Raw genomic sequence first — 9,840 nt, 5'->3', positions numbered from 1 at the left:
TGGAGTATTTGAGAGAAAAAAAAGCAGCCACAAAATTTGGACACAAGCCAATAGCTTTTGGTTTGAGGATGCATCCAGCTTGGAGTCTTGTGCTCAATTAAGTAAGACAAAATCCTTAGGAATTCCCATAATATCAAATATTTACATTCTGGAGACTTTTTTTTTTTCTTTTCTTTTCTTTCCCCATGAAGTTTGATCCCAATTATAAAAATTCCCTTTTGTATTGAATGTGTCAAAATGCAGTGATTGCATTGCCAAAGTGTCTTTGCTCCCAAACAATGTAGACTATTAGTGTTTCTGCCAAGAGTAGCACGAAGTGCTTCAGTGAGATATTGAAGCTTCTGCTGCAATAAACACATGCAGAGCTCAGTTTGTGAGTGGACTGGGTTATATTGTGTATATTTTATAGCTGCATTCTATATATCTACAGACTGCACTGATACCTCTGGAGTCTTTCTGTGGTTATGGGCAAGGGGATATCTGACCCTTATGTCCATTATTACCTCTAATACAAATACAATGATTTTTTAGTTTACAGTATCCTCTAGGATAATAATTTTGTGTTTGTTTGAAGTGTGGTTCAGTTTGGACTGACTTTTTATTCTGATGACTTTCCAGTATTTAGGCCTCTTAGGGCAGTCAAATGAATCTTGGCGTATTCTGCACTGAGTTAAAAAAAAAGCCCTGGGAGTTGGGAACACACAGGACCACAGAGCAAAGTCATGGCAGAGCTGGGATGAGGATACAGATCCCCAGCTCCTAATGGTTCTCCTAAACAGGCACCCATGGGGCAGCCTCACACGTGCTGCAGCTGCCAAATTAGAGGTTTAACTAACACCAGTGGGTTTTGTAATCGTGTATTTTCCCATTTTCACGTGAAGAATCACAGGAACTGCATTTTAGGAACTACGAGTGCAAGCAATTGTGTAGGAGTTGGCTGTGCCTGCTCACCTCGTCCAGCCCTTAAGGATGATAAGAACAGTTTAGATGTAAGAACAGTTTGGGAGCAGACCCATAGAAGTTGTGAGTCTGCTCCCAGAAGAGCCCTGAACTCTAATAATGTGTCTTTCCAGCTGTTTCATGCTCTCCAGTGCAGTGTGAGGTACCAGAAAATGCAAAGCTGGTTTTCCTGGCCTTTGGGTGCTGCTCTCCTGTTCACTGGGGGCTTCCCTTTCCATGTGTTTATTCCTTTTGTGATAGTTCAGGCTTTGTGTGCTTAAGTCTATACAAATACATTTCAAGTGACCTGTAAAACCTTCACAAATGGCAGCACCGTAGTGAAGTGACTGAATTCATCCATCAGATAAAAGTCTGAAGTTATTGAGTGGGAATCCCTCTCCTTTTAGAGGGGATTTAGTGGGGCTCCCTCTCCAGGAGCCTCTGACTTGCACAGCAGACATTTAATTACCAAATTCCCACTTGACTTGGTCCAGAGCTTGTATATTGTGACTCTGTGTCTTCATGTCTTTGACTGAGGCTCAGGGTGTGCAAACCTTTCACAGCCTCGTTCTGTGGGAAGGCAACACATAGATAGATGTTGGATCTTTTGTTCCAGCTGATAGGCAGGCTGGAAAGCAACCTGTGTCCTAACATTGGTATGAAATGAATAAAAGTTGGCTTCAAAATGTCCAGCACACTCCTGGGTAAAATGCAAAGTGCAGCTGGAACAAACGAACCCCATCTGGGCTTCATAAAGCCCTGGCTGGGCTGAGCTCCACTGGGACCAGGGTCAGGGTCTCAGGAGGAGCTTCACTGAGAGCTCATTCCATGGTGCCATGCAGAGGGAAATCCCAGGTTTCTTGGAGAAGCAAACCCGCAATGAGTTCCACAGAGTGCTTGAGTAAAGAGTGAATAATGTAGGAATATATGTACATATGTGTGTGTGCATGCAAAGATCTTCAGGATTTAGCTGAGTGTTCACACATTCCCTAAGCCAATAACATCCGTTGTTATGGGAAATGAGGTAAGTGACAGAATTACTGTCCTTATGGCGGGCGACAGGCGAGGCCAGCGTTCCCATGCTGTAATTCCCCGGTCCAGCCACTGCCTCAACAATAGCACGAGAGGGGGGACAACACGAACAAAGAGCGCTCAGGTTTATTTGAAGATTTCATCTAAAAATCAGTTGGATTCAGATGAAACTGAAGTCGGAAAACTTGAGCGAAATAGAAAAGCCTGTGTCCTGAGCTGAGAGTTTTGTGCAGAGCGGTTTCGGCCGGGGTCCGTTCGTTCCGCGGGGGTCTCGGGGGTCGGGGGTCTCGGGGTTCTCGGGGGACTCGGCCGGGCTGACCCCAGGGCTGACCCCAGGGCTGACCCCAGGGCTGACCCCGCCCCCCCGTGTCCCGCAGCCTGCGCGGCCGCCGAGCCGCCCTGCCGCCAGCAGCTGCGCCACCTGCAGGACAGCGCCGGGATCGCCGCGCGGCTGCCGCCCCGCCTGGAGGGGCGCTGGGTCTCCACCGGGTAAGGCTCCCCCAGAACCCGGGTAAGGCTCCCCCAGAATCCAGGTAAGGCATCCCCAGAGCCCGGGTAAGGCATCCCCAGAACCCGGGTAAGGCATCCCCCAAATCCCGAGTAAGGCTCCCCCAAATCCCGGGTAAGGCTCCCCCAGAACCCGGGTAAAGCACCTCCCAAATCCTGGATAAGGTACCCACAGAACGCGGGTAACGCACCCCCAAATCCCGGGAAAGGCACCTCCAGACCTTGGGAACTTGCCCCCCTCCCCTGACAATGTGCCCCTAAAACCACGGGGAAGGCACCCCATACCGTGGGAAGGAACATCCACCTCAACCTGCCCCAGATTCCCAGGAACATGCACCTAACCAGGTAATCACCCCAGGTAATCCACCTCGTTCTCCTGGGAAGGCAACCCCATCCACTGGGAATGCTTCCCCAGACCTCTGTAGGACCTCAGAATGGACCCCCAGAGGCCCCAGCCCCTCAGCACAGCTCCTGCCCACGCCTAGGACAGCAAACTGCCAGGCAACAAGAAGAGTTTCCTCCTCCCCTTCCCCAAGCCCTCATTGCCATCTGGGGGAGGGCTGGGACCCCTGGGTGCCCCTGGAGTCTCCTGCTACTCCCCCATCGGGGTGCAGCTTGACAGGCAGAGCAGCCCTGATTCCCGCTGCCCTCCACGTGCTTCCCTGTGGATGTGCATGAAGTGTGACACCCTCTGCCATCACTCTCACAGTCTGGTAGCAGATGCCCAGACTGTAAAACCGCCCAAGGGCGGCCACATGTGTGGGAGGCTCTCATCACGATGCTGCTCCTCCCTCTGCTCTCCCTCTCCTCCCTCACCCCGGCTGGTTTCCCCAGGGAGGGATTTCTCCCCGTCCCACCGTGGCTCACTCAGCGCTGCCTTCCCCGCAGGTGTGAGGTGCGCCCGGGCCCCGAGTTCCTGACCCGCTCCTACCTCTTCTACTCCAACCGGCTCTTCAAGGCTCTCCAGTTCTACTACTGGGACCCTTCCTGCCGCGACCCCTCCTATTCACTGGTCATCAAAGGCAAGCTCCGGCTGCGCCAGCCCTCCTGGATCACCCGCGGGGCCACCGAGGCCGACTACCACCTGCACAAAGTGGGCATCGTGTTCCACAGCCCCAGGGCCATGCGGGAAGTGGCCTCCTGGATCAACCAGACGTCGGGCGAGGGCTGCCGCGGGTTCCTGCCCGCGGGGCGCTCCTGGGCGCCCGGAGCCCTGTACGAGGTGCTGAGCGCCAAGACTGAGCGCGACTGCACCGCCGCCCTGGGCTTCGCCATGCACGAGCTGAGCCTGGTGCGGGTGGAGAGGCGCTTCCAGCCCCTGCTGCAGCCCCAGCAGAGCGGGAGCCGCCTGGTGGAGGAGCTGTACCTGGGGGACATCCACACGGACTGGGGGGAGAGGCTGCACTACCGCCCCACCGGGTACCAGCGCCCCTTGCAGAGCGCCCTGGTAAGGATGAGGCCTTTGCACGCTCCCCTCACTGCGTCAGGGCTTTGCCAGCAATTCCCTGATTGTTCAGGTAGCACCTGGCAGCACTTGGCCCCCTCAGTCCTAGGGACACAGAGGTGGGGCAGTGTGGGGTGCAGGGTGCCATCCTGGGTGCTCTGGGGCATGTGGGGTTCACCCTTTGCCTTCCTGAGAGAACAGGACCAGGGTGGGTGAAAGCTCAGCAAAACCAGCAAGCCTGCACTGACATGGGCCTGCACAGATTTTGTTATGGCCATGTTTTCCTAGGAGATGCAGTTTCCTTGTTTCCCTCACCAAAGTCAGTGAAGGCTTCAGGCTGCACATTGTTAGAGCCTGTCTGCTCTGCCCTTCATCTCCTCTGCCCTTCATCATCTCCTCTGCCCTTCATCATCTCCTCTGCCCTTCATCTGCCTGCCCTCTCCCTGCTCCTTGGGGTGTGCTCCAGGCTGAGGGGAACAAGGGATCTGCCATTAACTCTTCACTCTTTGCTGTAATGCCAGTAGCACAGGAAGTTGCCCCCAATACAATAATATTATTACACAGAAATCAGACTTCCATTTTGAAGTACATAAAACTGAGCAGCAGAGTTGGTTGCCTTTTATTCTATTTTATTTTCTGGTTTATAGCAATTTGGTTTATTCCCAGGAAAGCAGCTTTCCATCCGAATGGAAGCTGATCAAATCAGAAATGGTAGAGCAGTGAGATGGGATGAAAAAACCTCTCTGAATTATCCCAGATAGAAGGGAAATAAATGAAAAAAAAAAAAAAAAATTGGGGGAACATTTCCCCACACTCCGAACTACACCAACTGAACTTTGAAAAACAGGGCAAAACCCCTCTCCCTCTCAAAAGTAACATTCTCCAATTGGTTAAACTTGTGTTATCTTGGGCCAAAACCATATATATGAGCAAAACCAGATGGTAAACATAAACACTTTAAAAAGTTAATTTAAACCCAAACCTAAAGATACTGAAATTCACTCTCTGAATGCAGCCCTGTAATTAATCAGCCAACAGCTCTCCAATGGACCTGCACATGATGTCACCACTTGGCCATAATTAGAAGCTGCCATACATTAGAAATAACTTCACACGACTAGTTTAAGCAAGTAAGGGGTTTTTGCTCCATGTCTGTAGTAATAATTTTATTAGGCACAGGATTTTTTTTTTTTTTTTTTTTTTTTTTTTTTTTTTTTTTTTTTTTTTTTTTTAAATTTTATTTTCTGTGAACTGACATCCTTTTGCCTGTGCTGGTGAGTTACACAGCTATGTCAGGAATTATTTTTTACTTTCTTTATGAAAATATCACTCTTTTCCCCTTAAATTTATATCTGTTTTAAAGAAACCCATTCTCCCCAAATTACCTTTCATTATCAAAGAATTTCCTGCCTAAGGAGAGCATATATATTTGCCAACTTCTGGGATTATTTAGCCATAATGTACTGTGTACTGTCAGCACTCATTACTGTGACAGTAGCAGTAAAGCAAGCTGAAAATGACTAAATTACAGTAGACTCCAATCAACTTGCATGTAAATTACCCACCCTACAGTTAACTACTGAGTTATTTAACCTTCTTGCCTATGACAGTTCAGTAAAGATTAGCTCGTGTTCTAGAAAATTATATAATGTTCCAACCCTGCTTATTTAAAAATAAATCAGTGGTGATATATGAAGTACAAGAAAAATTTCCAAGCTACACAAAACCCCTGCTGGCAGCGGATCAGGGGCAGGGCTGGTTTGACTCAGACTCTGCACCGGCGGGGAAGGGAAGGTCAGGGCCTCCTTCTGCAGAGGGTTCTGTTCTTCTCCCGTTCCGGCTGCTGGGAAAACCCCACGTCCCCCTCCCTCTCTCCCCTCCCGGCTCATCCCGCTCCTCCCCCGCATCCCTGGATGTGGGAGCACGGGCAGGGCCGGGGCGAGGGGCACAGAACACCTGGGGCTGTCCTGGAAAAGCTGCAGCTCCAGGGGCTCCCCGCGGGCGGGTGTCACAGCCTCCTCCATTCCCAAAAACCGCGGCGTCGTTCTGTTCTGGCACCGCCCTCCTCCTCACCCAGCTCGCCGCGGAAAACCGATGGGGAACACCCTGGATGTCCCGAGGGAGCGTTCCCCGTCCCGGAGCGGCTCTGCCCTTGCCCTGGGCTGGCTCTCGGGCTGTCCTCAGCAGCCCCAGCCCTGGGCCGCGGGGCACAGCCCGGTGTCCTTCAGCTGCTACCAGAATAGCAAAGAGCAGGGCAGCGCTTTATCTCCCTTAATCTGCTCGGCAGCCTCTGCCAAGCTCCCCGCAGTTCCGCACCCTGCTGTGGACGAGGGGAGTCAGTCGCAGCTTTTGAAATATTCTGGAAGGCTTTTTTGTGCTTTTATTTTTTTTTTCGCTTCCCAATTGCAGAACTGTTGTTTTTCTGTCTCCTGCAGCACCACGCTCACCCTTGCCCGGCGTGTGGGATCATCTCCAGGGCCGATGAGCATCACCCGCCGGTCCTGCCCGCCCGGGCGGCGCTGCCCATGCAGCTCAGCGGGAGCTGGGTCAGCACCCACTGCGAGGTGCGCCCGGCCGTGCTCTTCCTCACCAGGTACTTCACCTTCCACGGCAACAACCACACCTGGGAAGGGCACTACTATCACTACTCCGACCCGCTGTGCAGGCAGCCCACCTTCACCATCTACGCCTCCGGGCACTACAGCCAGGGCATCCCCTCCTCCAAGGTGCGCGGCGGCACCGAGTTGGCGTTTAAGGTCACCCAGGCTCGGGTGACACCCATGGACCAGGTGACGGTGCTGATGCTCAACTCCTCGGAGCCGGGGAGCTGCGGGCTGGCGGGATCCTGGAGCGCCGGGGTGGAGCAGGATATAACACCCACCAACGGGTGCTTGGCTCTGGGCATCAAACTGCCCCACACCGAGTACGAACTGTTCAAAAGGGAGCAGGACACGCAGGAGCGCAGCCTCCTCTACATCGGGGAGCGGCCCACGGACGGCTCCAGCCCCGACAGCCCCGACAAGCGGCCCACGTCCTACCAGGCCCCCCTGGTCCAGTGTGCCGCAGCCTCGGAGGAGTTCTCCAACTACATCAGTCTGAAATACGTGGGAAGAAAGGATGCCAATGGGATCGAAGCACTAAAACCTTTGCCTGTGGCCTTTTTATTGTTTATAGCACTTCTGTTTTTAAGATGGGACTAGTTATCTCTTCAGGTACAGTGCAGAATGCAGATAAATCTTGGTGCTAGCGTGATTTTTTATTTCCTTCAAATGAGCACATCTGGAATCAGTTTTACTCAGATTTGGAAACACTTTTTAAAAACACCCAATAGTGAATGAAGCCAAGGAGATATGCCTGACTCCACACTGTTTGTCCTGTGGCTTTATTGCCTAATCTCCCCTCTTTGCGTGCAAATTTAATGTAGTGACACGGATGCACTGCACATTGCAACAGATAATTTAGCAACATGAGGGGGGGAAAAGAGTGACATCAATTAAAATTGCTGCTTTGAGCTTTTGACATTGCTGAGATTGAATCAAGAGCTTGATTCAGTTGTAATTCAAACATCCGAAGTGTTTGCTGCTGAGTTTCTTTGAGGTTAAGTTCCCTCCCATCACACTCCTTTTTGCTGTTCATGCAAATTTAATCTGCAGAGTCAGTCAGCAATAAACAGTCAGCAAGTGTTCTTGAGAAGGGCACGGTTCACATGCCTCTTGCAGCTCACAGATATTTTCTGCACTGTGCCTGTGCATGTCACACACAGGGACCCACAGTCAGTCTTTGCACTTGGGGATGCCCAGAACATCACAGAGGGCTTGACTTTCCCACCTGACCCTGGGCATAGATTACAGCAGATGGAAAACACTTGCCTCAGCATTCCCTGGCTGCAGCACTGCTGTTATCCCTGCTGTGTTACCCCAGCTCTCCAGTGCAGGGCTGGCCTGGCTGTGAGACATCAGCAGTGTCCCCATGTCACTGGTGCCCTGCCCAGCACAGGCACTGTCCCCATGAGCTGTGGGAAGGGAAGGATCCCTCACCAGCCTTCTCAGGCCATGTATTTTCACTGCCTCCCCATTAGTTACTGGCACAGCAGTTGTTAATCCAGCTCTCCTCTCAAAGTGTCACTTCCAGCCTCGTTCCTGTACAGATGTTTTATAAATCTGCCTCTGGTGAACAATGAGCTGAAGAGATTGCTCAGATCAGACAGCACAGTCAGGTCAAACTGATTCCTACTGACAAGCAGGACAAACTATGAAATTATATTCCCTGTCTGCTGCAGCTAAGCATCATATAACTTCCTCGAGAAGCCCTTCTCCAGCAGCTAAATCCTCTCCAAATAAGCCTATATATCTTACCCACAAAAGATATTTTGTTAAAGCAGCTATGCAATAGCCACCTTCTTAATGCTGTATTTACGAACTTGCAGCTTGTACTTAGATAAATTATGGGGTTTATAACACAAAAATACTTTGGGGGGGATCTGTACATTAATAATTCAAATGAGATGCTTATTAAATGCATTACAGTTGTGACATAAATGTTGTCAGCATGTTCACATGTTCCAGGCATGACCCAGTATTAGTCATGCACATAAACAGTTCTACTCTAACGTGATCACAAAAGGGCCAGGCTTGGCTGCCTTGCCTTGGGTTCCCTCTCTAATCCCTGGAGACTTCAGCAGGCAAATCTTATTTCCAATCTGGCTGGTTGTGCTTTGTTCCCAGCTGCTACATGGAGATCCATGGGCAACTGGAAATGATCTCAGAGGTGGTGGTGTCTCCTTGGGGATGTTCCCATTAGGATGTTGTGAACTGGGGCAGGCCCTGGGCAGCTCAGCTGCATCTCGTGTAAGCCACACACTGATAGAGCTTTTCCCTCAGGAGTTTCCCATCACTGAGCTCACCACAGCCCAGGGAAAGGCTCCTATGGCTCCCATCAGCACAGGATACAGATGCCCATGGCAGGAATAGGGAACAGCCTTGTGCTGCCTTTGGAGCGTGGGTGGAGGAGGGACAAGGCAATTCCTGCCCTACATTTACCCCCATGAATCAGATTTGTGTGCAGATCCTTTTTTTTTTTTTTTTTTTTCATTTACACGGCACAGATATGGATTAAACTTAACAAATGTCCAGGTCCTGCGTGGTGTAAAAGCTCTTACAAGGCCACAGATCCTTTCCAGGTGGGGATGGGATTAACATGATGTGAGACACCATCACACACTTATGCAATGTTTGCAACAAGCCCTTGGGAAGGCTCTGCCCTGCAGCAGCTCAGGCACCACTGGCTCCAGCAGCACCAGTTCCCCACTGCTCTGCTGGCTGAACTTCCCTGTGAAACCTCATCAGGAGACTCCTTGTCCTCTTCCCCCCTCTAAGTACACCTCTGAGAGGAAAAAAACCCCATGAAGAGCTATTTGCATAAATATCATAACTTTTATTGTTCTGTTCACAGTTTTTGAAGACACATTCCTAAATTATACAGTTACTCTCTCTTAAGAATTTGTCCAGTTTGAGTTTGCCTGGCTTTGACTGCCAGTCGGTGATTCTTGTGTTGCTTTTTAAGATCAGAGAGCTGCAGTGTGCAGTATTTTCTGCCTGTGAAGGTACTAGTGCACTGTAATCAAGACAAGTCTCAGTTCTGGTAGAAAAACTCAGCCAAGTGAGTTTTCTCTCACCCTCTCTAAGGCATTTTCACACTCCACCAGTAATTTCTGAATCTTTTTTTTTTTTTTTTTTTTGCATCCATTCCAATTACTCAGCTTCTCTTGTAGAATGTAAATATTCAAATTGCATCCAAAATTCCCAACTCTCCCAGCTGAGACATACAGAAGGATAATCACTTACAGCTAACAGTAATTAAAAACAAGAACACATTCGTATTCATTAGGCTTTTACCCTGGGACTGCACTGGGAATGTAC

At 50.3% G+C, this 9,840-nt stretch overlaps 1 protein-coding gene across 1 annotated transcript; it reads left to right on the top strand.

The window, feature by feature from the left end:
* Positions 1-1,818: 1,818 nt before the first annotated feature.
* Positions 1,819-8,713, top strand: APCDD1L (APC down-regulated 1 like; the record flags this gene model as incomplete). The annotated part of the gene is made up of 4 exons (XM_083873170.1): positions 1,819-1,840; positions 2,349-2,460; positions 3,367-3,925; positions 6,358-8,713. The coding sequence occupies 4 exons, from the start codon at positions 1,819-1,821 to the stop codon at positions 7,120-7,122; spliced, it is 1,458 nt and encodes a 485-aa protein (XP_083729296.1). The 3' UTR covers positions 7,123-8,713.
* Between the last annotated feature and the right edge of the window lie 1,127 nt (positions 8,714-9,840).

This window comes from Zosterops lateralis, assembly GCF_965231275.1.
Source record: "Zosterops lateralis genome assembly, chromosome: 16".
NCBI classification, from domain to species: Eukaryota; Metazoa; Chordata; class Aves; order Passeriformes; family Zosteropidae; genus Zosterops; species Zosterops lateralis.
This window is presented reverse-complemented; position numbering and strand designations above follow the sequence as displayed.